General features: G+C 45.4%; 1 protein-coding gene across 2 annotated transcripts in view; it reads left to right on the top strand.

Annotated features, from left to right (window-relative positions):
• The window catches only part of LOC139276034 (X-linked retinitis pigmentosa GTPase regulator-like), a 215,056-nt gene that overhangs the window by 19,424 nt on the left and 179,527 nt on the right, over window positions 1-16,105 (top strand). The window contains exons 2-3 of one of the 2 annotated variants that reach the window (XM_070893415.1): window positions 2,565-2,690; window positions 5,685-5,777. The exons of the other annotated variant lie outside the window; for it this stretch is intronic. Of the exons in view, the coding sequence (XP_070749516.1) occupies window positions 2,565-2,690; window positions 5,685-5,777 (219 nt within the window). The remainder of the gene's footprint in view (window positions 1-2,564; window positions 2,691-5,684; window positions 5,778-16,105) is intronic. 2 annotated transcript variants of the gene reach the window in all.

The following is a 16,105-nucleotide window of genomic DNA, read 5'->3' as shown; positions in this document are numbered from 1 at the left end:
ATTATATAGGGCCTTGGTGAGACCACATCTGGAGTAGTGTGTACAGTTTTTGTCTCCTTACCTAAGGAAGGATATACTTGCCTTAGAGTGAGTGCAAGAAAGGTTCACTCGACTGATTCTTGGGATGGGGGCATTGTCCTATGAGGAGAGATTGGGTAGATTAGGTGTATATTCCCTCGAGTTTAGAAGAATGAGAGGTGATCTCATTGAAAAGTATAACATTCTTAAGGAGCTTGACAGGGTAGATGCTGGGAAGATGTTTTCCCTGGCTATGGAGTCTAGAGCTAGGGGTTACAGTCTCAGAATAAGGGGTTGGCCAATAAGGACTGAGATGAGGAGAAATTTCTTCATTGAGGGTTGTGAATCTTTGGGATTCTCTAGCCTAGAGGGTTGTGGATGCTCAGGCATTGAGTATACTGAGCTGATGATGGTATGGCATGGATGGTAGCTGTGGAGGTGCCCATTTCAGATTATATTCCCCGTGGAGAAAGGTAATATGGTGAAGGGAATAGTGGTAATAAAAAATATATATTCCACACAGATCAATTTGATTGTATAGTCATGGCTTTCCTTGATGGGGAGCCTTCAAACTACATTGCTAGTAAGTTGTAAAAGTGCACGTGGACCTCAGCTGTACGCACTTCTCGGTGACCTAAGCTGCTACACTCCTAAGTTTCGAAATGAGCACTGTAAATGAGAAAATGTGTTCCCTCGTTGGTAACTACAATTCAACACTGGCCACAAAGCAACCTTCCTGCTACTAGTTGAGATGAGTGAGATGAATTAAAGACATCTGGCAGTGACATACAGGACTGAGCTGTCTTTGTCTGGTTGAGTCTGTAATTCCTCACATACCTAATTAGTTTAAAATTCAGCCAAATAAGCTTGACTGTTAACCCTTTGAGAACTGACTTTCTGCCCTAGAATCAAAAATAATGTTTAAAAAAAATACAGTTTAACCATATCTGTTTTTTCTCCAACCAAATAACACTGGCATCCACCTTATTTGTGAATCCCTTTGTGATTTATTTTCAACTTGGTTTCTTGTCATCCAACCTATTCTTTTTTCATTAGAATTATGAACTCCCTTTAAGCCATTAGTGATTGTAAAGAACAACTCCTATATATAATTCAACAGTACTACAGGATCATTATTTAATATAAGGATAATGTTATGAGAGGAATGTAATATGATGTATACAAATGCATTAATATGGTAACTCAGTGGGGAGTTGTTTGTGATGATTATTTGAAATTGTTTATTTGTACATTCTATTTATCTCACGTTGAAAGCAAATGTTGTTCATTTGTTGACAAATGATGAGGCATAGTGATCAGAATGATCTCCTGATGAGAATGTCTATCCTTGTTTTAAAATAATCTGCTATTTTACATTCCCTCTGCCTTGCTAGTTTAGGTGGATTAAACTAAGAGGACCCGATAGAAAACCAAGGCCCAACTGGTTACCATGGCAGTTTGCTGGAAGGGAATGTCGGGGGTCAATGGGGTGAGGGCATGAAGGGGTACTGTGAATTAATAGATAAAGAAATAATTTGCACTTGTATAATGCCTTTCCAAAGTGCTTCACATCCAATGAAGTACTATTGAAGTGTAGTCAGTGTTGTAATGTAGGGAAATGTGACAGCTAATTTGCACATAACGAAATCTCACAAACAGCAATAAGATAAATCACCAAATAATCTGTTTTAGCAATGTTGCTTGAGGGATAAATGCTGCCTGCAATGCCAGGAGAACTCCCTGCTTTTCTCTGAATACTGCTGTGAGACTTTTCTATGTCAACCTCATGGGGCCTTGGTTCAAAGGCTCATCTGAAAGACGAGACCTCCAACAGTGCAGCACTCCATTAGTAATGCACTGAAGTGTCAGCCTAGATTATGTGCTCAAGTCTCTGAAGTGGGGCTTGAAAACATGACCTTCTGACTCCGAGGCAAGAGTGCTACCACCCAACACTAGATGATGCAGATTTGCTGAGGCAACAGTACTGGGTGTATTCTCTTCCCTCAAAAAAAATGTTAGATATATCGGAGTGATTCCAGGCAACGACTAAATGCTGCGCAGTGGCTTAGTACAAAATAATTACATATCTTGAACCCTGCAAAAATGTTTTTAAGGCAATATGGCTTGCAGCACAGACTCTGTTCATGTTTATTAGGTTGATAGATTTTGTTATTTCATATTCAACTTCTGCTGGTTTGTGAGGAATTTAGCACATAAATTGTTCAAACCAGTCAATGAAATAGGCAACTGTTGTGACTTCTCAAGTATTTGTTACATAAGCAGTATAGTAAATAAAGTAAAACATGATGGAGGCAAGTGTTATTTATTATTACATTTAGTAACATACTTAGATCAACATAACATTGAATGAAGATACAGTATTGGAACACCCTGCATCATTAGTGGAAATGCTTTGTTTATAGCTGCTACCAGAAAATTGCAGAATTTCTGGAAATTTATTTTATACCATAGCAAGCATTAGAACATGTTATTGATTCAATACAAATAGTTTACAAGCTCCATCATATAATTTATTTTACTTTCAGATACTGGAGCTGTTTTTACATTTGGTAAAAGCAAATTCTCAGACAATGTTCCCAGCAAATTCTGGCTGAAAAATGACACAGCTGTCTCAATCAGCTGTGGGGATGAACACACTGCGTTCATAACTGGTGAGTCGTTAACCCCGACTTGGAATTTATTTATCTATCTCTCTGTATGCAAAGATGGGGCAGAATTATTTTGCTTTGACTATTCAGCTTTAGCAACAAGTAAGGACCACCAAAATAAAGCTACAATTTTTATTGCTTCAGCACCCCTTTTTAAAAAAAAATTCAAAATATTTTGAAGGCAATTATGTCAATGGTATTTCTAGGTGCACATTTAGCTTGTTGCACCTTGATCGTCTTACTAAAACATAATTGATTGATGAAAAAACACACATGGTACTTTCTGCATCCATCCTGGAGCCTGACCTCAATAGTTTCAGTTAACTATGTGATGCTCTTCCTAGAGAAATGGCCAGAACTATCTGTGATGTAAGTTCACATAATAGTGCAAGAAAGTATGGAATGAGAACCTTGTTTTCACAGATTGCATAAAGAGGAGTATAAAATAGGAAATACCTGTGAGTGACATCCTTCCTTGAATATTTTGGTGGTCTGAGCTGTTAGATGCTTCAAAACAAGGACAAATCTCAAATTTTTGTTAGAAAAAGTGATATCGAATTTCTATCTAAATTTTAAACAAAATGTCACCCTGTTGCAATCGCCTTCCCATTGTAGTATTTCTGATGCTTGCTGCGGAACCATTATCTTTCATTATTTAGCAGCAAGTTCTATCACTTCTCACTGTTCCACTGAAAGCAAAGTGCGGGCAATTATGCTGGGAGCTGTGCCTCAATAACGACGTTTCTCACATCTGTGTTGAATTAGCTGATGTCAGCTAGCAGCCAGGACACCAGTAGGGCTCTGACCAACCCATGGGCTAGAGAATGGAAAGTTGGTCCAAGATTCCATTCCAGATTGCAATATTATATTTCCTTGACATATGAGTGTGTGGATACTGGATGAGGGCAGATTTGGATTTGATTGTGATACCCTTAATTGCCAAATAGCCTGGCATCGCTCACTATCAAGGTTTGCACACCACTTGGGCAGAATTTAAGCAGGCAACTGCTGCCTGTGGAACCGGACTCTAGTGAAGGAATTAATTCCTTCACAAAAGGTGGGGAGAAAATTGGAATGAAGAAACAGAAAAAGAAACAATTTTTTAATATATAGTTGCAGAAATGTTGCTAAACTGACGATTGAGACAAAGACAACAACTTGTATTTATATAGCATATTTAATGTAGTGAAACGTCCCAAGCACTTCATAAGAACATAAGAATTAGGAACAGGAGTAGGCCATCTAGCCCCTCGAGCCTGCTCCGCCATTCAACAAGATCATGGCTGATCTGGCCGGAGTATTGTGCGATTAAAAATTTGACATGGAGCCGCACAAGTAGAAATTAGCGCAGGCGACCGAAGGCTTGGTCATGTTTTAAGGAGTGTCTTGAAGAAGGAAAGAGAGGCAGAGGGGTTTAGGCAGAGAGTTCCAGAGCTTGGGACCTAGGCAACAGAAGGCACGACCACCAATGGTTGAGTGATTATAATCAGGGATGTTCAGGGCAGAATTAGAGGAGTGCAGACATCTCGGTTGGGGGGTGGGGGTGGGAGGGGGTGGTGGGTGATAGTTGTGGGACTGGAGGAGTTTACAGAGATGGGGAGGGGCGAGGCCATGGAGGGATTTGAAAATAAGGATGAGAATTTTGAAATCGAGGCGTTGCTTAACCAGAAGCCAATATAGATCAGTGAGCACAGGGGTGATGGGTGAATGGAACTTGGTGCGAGTTAGGACATGGACAGCCGAATTTTGGATCAAGAATGTGGGAGGCAAGCCAGGAGTGCGTTGGAATAGTGAAGTCCAGAGGTACCAAAGGCATGGATGAGGGTTTCAGCAGCGGATGAGCTGAGGCACAGGCAGAGACGGGCGATGTTACGGAGGTGGAAATAGGCGGTCTCAGTTGTGCTGCGGAAAGCTCATTTCAGGGTCCAATATGACACCAAGGTTGTGAACCATGTGGTTCAGCCTTAGACAGAAGTTGGGGAGAGGGATGGAGTCAGTGGCTAGGGAACGGAGTTTGTGGCAGGGACCGAAAACAGTTACTTCGGTCTTCCCAATATTCAATTGGAGAAAATTTCTGCTCATCCAGAACTGGATGTCGGACAAGCAGTCTGACAATTTAGAGACTGTGGAGGGGTCGAGAGAAGTGGTGGTGAGCCGTTAACTTGGACTAGGAGGACAGCTACCATGCAATGAGAGTTAATTTTTTTTCTCTAGAGTTTATTTTCATTTTGTTTCTCCTTTAAGATGCTCCTTAAAACCTACATTTTCTGCCCTAATATCTTCTTATATGACTCGGTGTCAAATTTTGATTGATATTGCTCATGTGAAGCGCCTTGGGATGTTTTACTACGTTAAAGATACGATATAAATGTATTTTGTTCTAGATTTGGTGTGGGGAGGAATATTTTCCCTTAAATAGTTAAGGTTTTTCCAAGTGTCTGTAGTTTTAATTTGTTAACCCTTCCCTTTATATTCACCAAATATCAGGTGTGTCAAGTCTTATTTTAATATGAAAAAATATTCACAATGTTATTTCAAGAAAAAAATGACACTCGTGTCCAATCCTCCAACTGCATTTTAGTTGAATATTTTACTCCCAGGTTCCACCATTGCTGCTCATAATTAGTTGCAAGGTGATTTTTCTTATTCTTTTCTGTAGGGAAATGCATATCCTCACATGAAATGAATCTGCTTGCAGTTTTGCAATGAACTCTATCTCATTGTGTGAAGAATTGAAGTGGTCAGGGCTCAAATATTCTATGCCTATGTGCCACCGGGGCTGTTAAATCTTGAAGTGAATCTGAGGCTCTAAAACATGAGCAGAAAAATCAGTTGTGGTGGCTTTAGGAGAAGTCATGACAGGGGACAGATATCTTCTTTCTTTTAGCTTTAGGTGCTGCGAGATTAATTCAGACAGAAAAGGTGTTTGAAGATTTATATGTGGGGAAACAAAGGTAAAATAAAATGTTCACGTGAAGCACATTTGTTTTTCGACAGAAAATGGCAAGATATACATCTTTGGGAGCAACAACTGGGGTCAGCTAGGCTTGGGAACAAAGAACACCATTAACAAACCCACTTGTGTAAAAGGTAAGTAGGTAAGTTATTTTGCCCAGACTCTCCCCTCTGTCCTTATGGCATCCATTGTTTCTGGTTTCCATCATTGTTAGTTTGTATAACAACAGTTTAACATTAGAAACAATGACATTAGAAGCTCTGAGTGAAGTTCCTTTCTGCAATTTTTGTTCTTGAAACAATATGGTAGCAGTGTTTTATCAAATATTTATTCTGATTTTACTTGTGTTAATTGTTGTCTAATATCGTCATTGGGCTTTAAAACAAAACTATTTAGTAATATCAAAATATGAGAAATCAAGTTTAAATCAACATGGTTTAATGTTATGCAAATATACTTTATGTGCAACATTCTTAATTCATCACCTTAAATTGCGCCATTGCTCCTACCACTGCTGCCATCTGTGACATACATGTGAGCATCAGTATGTCATTATTTGTATACCTTCTAGTGATTTCTCCAGACATGTCCATGTTTGGAAATATTTATTACTGTAAACCTGAGTATTTTTCACAGTTCAAGCGGGTAGAGCATGAAAGTTCACAAAATTGGTAATGTTTAAAATTTCCATTAAAAAGCCTTTGCAGAATTGATGTATGGTAATGATTCAGCATATTGCCTGATTGATCCATTTACAAATGGTTTAATGTGACTCAGAATGGAAATAGTGCAGTGACTATAGCATAATTAAGCTTATGAACTGGGATAAACTAATACCACAGAAGAAGAAAACTGAAAGCCTTAGAATTCTATACTGTCGTGCCTTTTGTAAGGAAAGGGTTAATTAGACAGTCCTGAAGTCTACTAATGCTATATTACTATTGATTTCTGTTTATATTAATAAGTAACTTAGTAATATTAATCTTTTAGTCTTTGGTTGTTAAACAGGAAAGTATAAGTCAATTGGAAGCACCTCTGGGCTGTCAGGCCAGGGCTGACCCTGAAGCAAGGGTCAGTTTCAGGATGAAGAAATAAGAGAATTAAAAACATACTGGTTCCTAAAGTTTCAGGGAACTTTAATCAATTGATAAATGTGGGAAAACAATTAGATTAGCAAAGGAAAATATCTGGGCATACATCATCTTATTTAATTGGTGCCAATGATTCAGAAACAAAGACAGACTTATTATTTAAAGGTTTCACTTGGTAGAATATAAATTATATGGACTGAGTGAAATTATCATTAAGATGATGAAGTAAGGGAGTTATACTTGTTAGCTCAAAAAAAATGAGCTTGTTAGGCAAGGAAAACTAAAGTTATTGATCCTTATATGGAGCTGTATTTTAACTTTTATACAATTAGTGCAGAATTGTCACATTGAGGGAGTGAGAGAAATTTATAAAAACTGGCAATTTGTAATGAGTATTTTGATTTGTAAAGGCCTAAGATACTGATCTCAGAACTGTAGCAAGTTTGGATCCTCAAACAAACCCATTAGGTGCGGTTGTAAGTACAAGTACAACGTCTGAAATCCAACAACATTGGGACAGAGACCGTGCCGGTTTTTGGATTTTGCCGGATTTCAGACCTCGCTGTTGGTGCTCCTCGCCGGCCGCTGATCCTCCGCTCCTCGTCGGCCGCTGATCCTCCGCTCCTTGCCGCCTGCTGATTCTCGCCACCCATGGCCCCCCGGCGCTGTTTTTTTACTGGTTTCTTCGTCCCTCGCCGCCTGATGTCGCCATCTTGGCCGCCTCAAAAATTCCTGTTTTCGGACAGCAGGATTCGAGACGCTGATCCTAGTATCTTTCAAGTGTATGTTTAAGTATTATTGCATGTATTATATGTTTAATAAACTCATGGCATCTGACTTCAATGTTTAGGAACCTTATTGATTTGAGGAATAAATCATAAATAAGAACCCCATCTCAAACACTTTCATGTCCATGGAATGTCCAAGTGCTTTGCAGCCAATGAATTGCATTTGAGGTATAGTCATGTAAGCAAATGTGACAGCCATTTGTGTATGCCTAGGTCCCACAATCAGCAAATGCGATGAAAGACTAATTAATCTGTATTCGAGATGTTGGTTGAGGAATAAATGTTGGTTAGGACACTGGGAAACTCCCCTGTTTTTCTTCAAATAATGGCGCAGGATCCTTTATGTCCACTTAAACAGACAAACTTTTTAACTTTTCATTCAAAAGATGGTATCTCTAGCAATACAGCCGTACCTCCATGCTGCAATAAAATATCAGCTCAGATTGTTTGCGCAGATCCATAGGGGACCTGAATTCACAACCTTCTGACTCAAGTGAAAGTGCTACTACTACTGAGCCAAGCTGACACTGGTATACAACATTAAAAGACGATGAGGGGAAGAGCTTACTCAGATCAGTGGTGGGATGATGGCAGTCAAGAAAACTTCAATTGAGGACAAATTTAAAAAAAAATTGAAGGACACATTTCCAAGCATGCAGGGTAACTAAATACCAATAAAACAAGCACAGATTAAAGAATTCTCGCTCTACCTGGACCCCTCCCTCTGGCCTCTTACCCTCTCTAGACCTTTTCATTGCAAACTGCTGACGGGACATCGGCCGTCTCAATTTCTCTGCTCCCCTCACTCACTCCAACCTACCTCCCTCTGAACTTGCGGCACTTCGCTCGCTCAGATCCAACTCCAACCTTGTCATTAAACCTACTGACAAGGGTGGCACTGTTGTTGTTTGGCAAACCGACCTCTACCTTGCAGAGGCTGATCGCCAACTCTCTGACACCTCCTCCTACCTCCCCCTGGACCATGACCCCACTACTGAACAGCAAACCAAAATTTCCCACACCGTCACTGGACCTCATCTCCTCTGGAGATCTTCCCTCCACAGCCATTGTTCTCCAACCACGCACAGCTCGCTTCTACCTCCTTCCCAAGATTCATAAACAGGCATGCCCCAGTAGACCCATAATTTCAGCCTGTTCTTGCCCCACAGAACTTATTTCTTCCTATCTCGACTTTTATTTCTCCCCTTGTCCACTCTCTTCCACCTACATCCGCAACTCCTCCAACACCCTCTGTCACGAACAGTTTCCAGTTTCCCAGGCCCAACCATCTTCTTTTCACCGTGGACATCCAATCCCTCTACATTTCCACCCCCCATCAGGATGGCCTGAGGGCGCTCAGCTTCTTCCTCGAGCAGAGGCCCAACCAGTCCCCATCCATCACCACCCTCCTCCGCCTGGCTGAACTTGTTCTCACATTGAACAACTTCTCCTTTAACTCCACTCACTTCCTCCAAATTAAAGGTGTTGCTATGGGAACCCGCATGGGCCCTAGCTATGCCTGTCTTTTCGTGGGATATATGGAACATTCTTTGTTCCAGTCCTACTTGGGTCCCCTCCCTCATCTCTTTATCCAGTACATTGATGATTGTATCGGTGCCGTTTCCTGCTCTTGCCCTGAACTAGAAAATTTCATTCACTTTGCATCCCATTTCCACCCGTCCCTCTCCTTCACATGGTCCATCTCCGACTCTTCTCGTCTCTTCCCTTCCCTTCCTCGACTTCTCTGTCTCCATCTCTGGGGATAGGCATTCGACCATTATCCACTCGTCATCATCATCATCATCATAGGCAGTCCCTCGAATCGAGGATGACTTGCTTCCACATCAAAAAGTTCACCGGTGTTTCAATGAAGGACCTAAAATCCCAGGCCCCAAACTAAACCTTGAAGGGTGGAAGATGCCTGTGCGTGGTTTTTTTTAACACGGGCTTGACAGTGCTAGGTCTTGGTCCAGTGACAAGGATTAACCAAGGTGACTGGAGACCAGCTCTGCTGCACAGACCGAGTGAGCACAAATATCGCAGTGTGGGCTGGCCCGTGCTGCCCCTGGGCACTCGCCTCTTCTGGCCCCGAACTCGTGCCTCTCCAGGGCCCCGATCACATCTTTCTACAATCTCTCGCCGCTCCTTTGCCCTGACCTCGCTGCTCCTGCCGTACCTGCCCACGCTCCAATCACCGACCTGGATCTTGGTGACATCCCTCTTCGCTGCCGTTGCTCTCCTGCTCCAGCACATGCTGCTCCCTGGAGTGGTATGCCGTCACGCTGCATCTTCCACTCTCCGGCCTGCTCTGATGGTGCTTGCAGGCCGGGGGCCGCTCAGCCTGCTGGGCCAGGCCACCACGCTGCTCCTTTTGCTCTGATGGTGCTCGCAGGCCACTGACTCCCACAGCTACCTGGACTACACTTCCTCCTACCCTGCATCCTGTAAGGACTCCATTCCATTCTCCCAGTTTCTCCTCCGTCGCATCTGCTCTGACGACGCCATCTTTCACACCACAGCCTCTGACATGTCTTCCTTTTTCCTCAACCGAGGATTTCCCTCCGCCGTGGTTAACACTGCCCTCGATCGTGTCCGTTCTATTTCCCCCACCTCTGCTCTCACCCTTTCCCCTACCTCTCAGAACCATGACAGGGTTCCCCTTATCCTCACCTTTCACCCCACCAGTCTCCACATTCAAGATCATACTCCGCCATTTCCGCCACATCCAGCGTGATCCCACCACCAATCACATCATCCCCTCCACTCCCCTCTCAGCATTCCGAAGGGACCGCTCCCTCCGCGACACCCTGGTCCATTCCACAGTCATCCTCAGCACCACCTCCCCTTCCCACGGCACCTTTCCACGCAAGCGCATGAGATGCAACACCTGCCCTTTTACCTCCTCCCTTCCCACTACGAGTAGCAATACGGTGGAGGAGGATTTCCTGGAGTGTATAAGGGATGGTTTTCTAGACGAATATGTCGAGGAACCAACTAGAGAGCTGGCCATCCTAGACTGGGTGTTGTGTAACGAGAGAGGATTAATTAGCAATCTTGTTGTGCGAGGCCCCTTGGGGAAGAATGACCATAATATGGTAGAATTCTTCATTAAGATGGAGAGTGACACAGTTAATTCGGAGACGACGGGTCCTGAACTTGAAAGGTAACTTCGATGGTATGAAATGTGAATTGGCTAGGATAGACTGGTGAATGATACTTAAAGGTTTGATGGTGGATAGGCAATGGCAGACATTTAAAGATCACATGGATGAACTTCAACAATTGTACATTCCTGTCTGGTGTAAAAATAAAACGGTGAAGGTGGCTCAACCGTGGCTAACAAGGGAAATTAGGGATAGTGTTAAATCCAAGGAAGAGGCATATAACTTGGCCAAAAAAAGCAGCAAACCTGAGGACTGGGAGAAATTGAGAATTCAGCAGAGGAGGACAAAGGGTTTAATTAGAAGGGGGAAAATAGAGTATGAGAGTAAGCTTGCAGGGAACATAAAAACTGACTGCAAAAGCTTCTATAGATATGTGAAGAGAAAAAGATTAGTGAAGACAAATGTAGGTCCCTTGCAGTCAGAATCAGGTGAATTTATAATGGGGAACAAAGAAATGGCAGACCAATTGAACAAATACTTTGGTTCTGTCTTCACTAAGGAAGACACAAATAACCTTCCGGAAATACTAGGGGACCGAGGGTCTAGCGAGAAGGAGGAACTGAAGGAAATCCTTATTCGTCAGGAAATTGTGTTCGGAAAACTGATGGAACGGAAGGCTGCTAAATTCCCAGGACCTGATAGTCTGCATCCCAGAGTACTTAAGGAAGTAGCCCTAGAAATAGTGGATGCATTGGTGGTCATTTTCCAACATTCTATAGACTCTGGATCAGTTTGTATAGATTGGAGGGTAGCAAATGTAACCCCACTTTTTAAAAAAGGAGGGAGAGAGAAAACAGGGAATTATAGACCGGTTAGCCTGACATCGGTAGTGGGGAAAATGTTGGAATCAATTATTAAAGATGTAATAGCAGCGCATTTGGAAAGCAGTGACAGGATCGGTCCAAGTCAGCATAGATTTATGAAAGGGAAATCATGCTTGACCAATCCTCTAGAATTTTTTGAGGATATAACTGTAGAGTGGACAAGGGAGAACCAGTGGATGTGGTGTATTTGGACTTTCAAAAGGCTTTTGACAAGGTCCCGCACAAGAGATTAGTTTTCAAAATTAAAGCACAATGTATTGAAGTGGATAAAGAACTGGTTGGCAGACAGAAAGCAAAGAGTAGGAATAAACTGGTCCTTTTCAGAATGGCAGGCAGTGACTAGTGGGGTACCGCAAGGTTCAGTGCTGGGACCCCAGCTATTTACAATATACATTAATGATTTAGACAAAGGAATTGAATGTAATATCTCCAAGTTTGCAGATGACACTAAGCTGGGTGGCAGTGTGAGCTGTGAGGAAGATGCTAAAAGGCTGTAGGTTGACTTGGACAGGTTAGGTGAGTGGGTAAATGCATGGCAGATGCAGTATAATGTAGATAAATGTGAGGTTATCCACTTTGGTGGCAAAAACAGGAAGGCAGAATATTATTTGAATGGTGACAGATTAGGAAAACGAGACTTGGGTATCATGGTGCATCAGTCATTGAAAGTTGGCATGCAAGTACAGCAGGCGGTGAAGAAGGCAAATGGCATGTTGGCCTTCATAGCTAGAGGATTTGAGTATAGGAGCAGGGAGGTCTTACTGCAGTTGGTCAGGGCCTTGGTGAGGCCACACCTTGAGGATTGTGTACAGTTTTGGTCTCCTAATCTGAGGAAGGACATTCTTGCTATTGAGGGAGTGCAGCGAAGATTCACCAGACTGATTCCCGGGATGGCAGGACTGACATATGAAGAAAGACTGGATCGACTAGGCTTATATTCACTGGAATTTAGAAGAACGAGAGGGGATCTCATAGTAACATGTAAAATTCTGACGGGATTGGACAGATTAGATGCAGGAAGAATGTTCCCAATGTTGGGGAAGTCCAGAACCAGGGGTCACAGTCTTAGGATAAGGGTTAAGCCATTTAGGACTGAGATGAGGAGAAACTTCTTCACTCAGAGAATTATGACCCTGTGGAATTCTCTATCACAGAAAGTTGTTGAGGCCCGTTCGTTAGATATATTCAAAAGGGAGTTAGATGTGGCCCTTACGGTTAAAGGGATCAAGGGGTATGAAGAGAAAGCAGGAATGCGGTACTAAAGTTGCATGATCAGCCATGATATTGAATGGTGGTGCAGGCTCGAAGGGCCGAATGGCCTACTCCTGCACCTATTTTCTATGTTTCTATCCAGGGCCCCAAATACTCCTTCCAGGTGGGACAGCGATTTACTTGTACTTCTTTCAATTTAGTATACTGTATTCGCTGCTCACGGTGTGGTCTCCTCTACACCGGGGAGACCAAACATAGATTGGGTGACCACTTTGAGGACCACCTCTGTTCAGTCTGCAAGTGTGACCCTGAGCTTCCGGGATCCTGCCACTTTAATTCTCCACTCCACTCCCACTCTGACCTCACCGTCCTCAGCCTCCTACACTGTTCCAACGAAGCTTAACGCAAGCTCGAGGAACAGCATCTCATCTTTCATTTAGGCAGTCTACAGCCTTCTGGACTCAACATTGAGTTCAACAATTTCAGAGCATAACCACTGACCATCTTTGGCTCCCTCCCCCCCACCCCCACCCGAGCCTAGGTTTTTTCTCTCTTTGTCTTTAATGGCATTATTCCGCCATTCACACCCTATCTTGACTAATCTTTTTCTAACTCCTGGCATTACCATTTCAATTCGGCCATCATCCCTTTTGTCTCTCTAATCTCTCCTGCCTCCTTCCTATCACAGACCTTCCCTTTTGTTCTTTCTTCCCCTCTCCGTTTCACTGCTTCTTACGAATGTGTTCTTTTCGAACACTCGCCAGTTTTGACGAAGGGTTGTCGACCTGAAACATTAACTCTGTTTTTCTCTCCACCGATACTGCCTGACCCGCTGCGATTTCCAGCATTTTCTGTTTTCATTTCATATTGCAGCATCAGCAGTATTTTGCTTTTGTGTTAAAGAATTGTGCCCCTGAATGGATTACTAAGGCAGCACAGAAAGAAGTTAGAAAAACTGGGCCCAAGTTTCCGCCCTCTGTAAAAACGGCGCACCTCCATAAGGTACTCTGAATTTCTCGAATAAAAAAGGTGCAAAAAATTACCTTGTGATTCTGCGAGCTCCTCAGGACATCTTCGTGCTCGGCGCGGCGCAGCACAAGGGGTCGGGGTCATAGACAGGTCCCTACGCTCAAAACAGTGCCAGGACCTCTGCACATGCGCGCTGGAGTGTGCGCGCATGTGCAGTAGCTCCTCGCCCCCGAGGCTGCGTGGGAGGGGCCCGAAGCACACCGCCCCTAGCCCTGGCCGAATGGGCACTCCGGGCGAAGATCGGACTCGGGCGTACCTCCCTCCCATTCAGCTCCTGCTCCCCCCGCCCTGACCTCTCGTTCAGCCCCAGCTCCTCTCCCCCACTCCCTCCCTCCACGTCGTCGGCGGGATCCACCCGCCCGGCATCTTTCTGGGGGCGGGCCCCGCCCGAAGTCTTGGGCAACGGCCAGTCATCTGTGTCGTCGGCGGAGCCCGCCCGCCCAGCATCTTGCTGGGGGCGGGCCCAGCCCGAAGTCTTCGGCAGCGAGGCATCTGCATTGTCGGAGGCGAGGCCCGTTGAGCTTAACCCCCCCTCTCTTCATCCCCCCTCTCTTCATCCCCCCCCCTCTTCATCCCCCCCTCTTCATCCCCCCCTCTTCATCCCCCCCCTCTTCATCCCCCCCTCTTCATCCCACCCTCTCTTCATCCCACCCTCTCTTCATCCCACCCTCTCTTCATCCCACCCTCTCTTCATCCCACCCTCTCTTCATCCCACCCTCTCTTCATCCCACCCTCTCTTCATCCCACCCTCTCTTCATCCCACCCTCTCTTTCCCCCCCTTTCTTTCCCCCCCCTTTCTTTCCCCCCCCTCTCTTTCCACCCCTCTCTTTCCCCCCCTCTCTTTCCCCCCCTCTCTTTCCCCCCCTCTCTTTCCCCCCCTCTCTTTCCCCCCTCTCTTTCCCCCCCTCTCTTTCCCCCCCTCTCTTTCCCCCCTCTCTTTCCCCCCTCTCTTCACCCCCTCTCTTCCCCCCCTCTCTTCATCCCACCCTCTCTTCATCCCACCCTCTCTTCATCCCACCCTCTCTTCATCCCACCCTCTCTTCATCCCACCCTCTCTTCATCCCACCCTCTCTTCATCCCACCCTCTCTTCATCCCACCCTCTCTTCATCCCACCCTCTCTTCATCCCACCCTCTCTTCATCCCACCCTCTCTTCATCCCACCCTCTCTTCATCCCACCCTCTCTTCATCCCACCCTCTCTTCACCCCACCCTCTCTTCATCCCACCCTCTTCATCCCACCCTCTCTTCATCCCACCCTCTCTTCATCCCACCCTCTCTTCATCCCACCCTCTCTTCATCCCACCCTCTCTTCATCCCACCCTCTTCATCCCCCCCCTCTTCATCCCCCCCTCTTCATCCCCCCCTCTTCATCCCCCCCTCTTCATCCCCCCCCTCTTCATCCCCCCCTCTCTTCATCCCACCCTCTCTTCATCCCACCCTCTCTTCATCCCACCCTCTCTTCATCCCACCCTCTCTTCATCCCACCCTCTCTTCATCCCACCCTCTCTTCATCCCACCCTCTCTTCATCCCACCCTCTCTTCATCCCCCCCTCTCTTCATCCCCCCCTCTCTTCATCCCCCCCTCTCTTCATCCCCCCCTCTCTTCATCCCCCCCTCTCTTCATCCCCCCCTCTCTTCATCCCCCCCTCTCTTCATCCCCCCCTCTCTTCATCCCCCCCTCTCTTCATCCCCCCCCCTCTTCATCCCCCCCTCTCTTCATCCCCCCCTCTCTTCATCCCCCCTCTCTTCATCCCCCCCTCTCTTCATCCCCCCCTCTCTTCATCCCCCCCTCTCTTCATCCCCCCCCTCTCTTCATCCCCCCCTCTCTTCATCCCACCCTCTCTTCATCCCACCCTCTCTTCATCCCACCCTCTCTTCATCCCACCCTCTCTTCATCCCACCCTCTCTTTCCCCCCCTTTCTTTCCCCCCCTTTCTTTCCACCCCTCTCTTTCCACCCCTCTCTTTCCCCCCCTCTCTTTCCCCCCCTCTCTTTCCCCCCCTCTCTTTCCCCCCCTCTCTTTCCCCCCCTCTCTTTCCCCCCCTCTCTTTCCCCCCCTCTCTTTTCCCCCCTCTCTTCAGCCCCTCTCTTCCCCCCCTCTCTTCCCCCCCTCTCTTCCCCCCCTCTCATCCCCCCCTCTCTTCCCACCCTCTCTTCATCCCACCCTCTCTTCATCCCACCCTCTCTTCATCCACCCTCTCTTCATCCCACCCTCTCTTCATCCCACCCTCTCTCTCATCCCACCCTCTCTTCATCCCACCCTCTCTTCATCCCACCCTCTCTTCATCCCACCCTCTCTTCATCCCACCCTCTCTTCATCCCACCCTCTCTTCATCCCACCCTCTCTTCATCCC

This window comes from Pristiophorus japonicus, chromosome 11, assembly GCF_044704955.1.
Source record: "Pristiophorus japonicus isolate sPriJap1 chromosome 11, sPriJap1.hap1, whole genome shotgun sequence".
NCBI lineage: Eukaryota > Metazoa > Chordata > Chondrichthyes > Pristiophoridae > Pristiophorus > Pristiophorus japonicus.
This window is presented reverse-complemented; position numbering and strand designations above follow the sequence as displayed.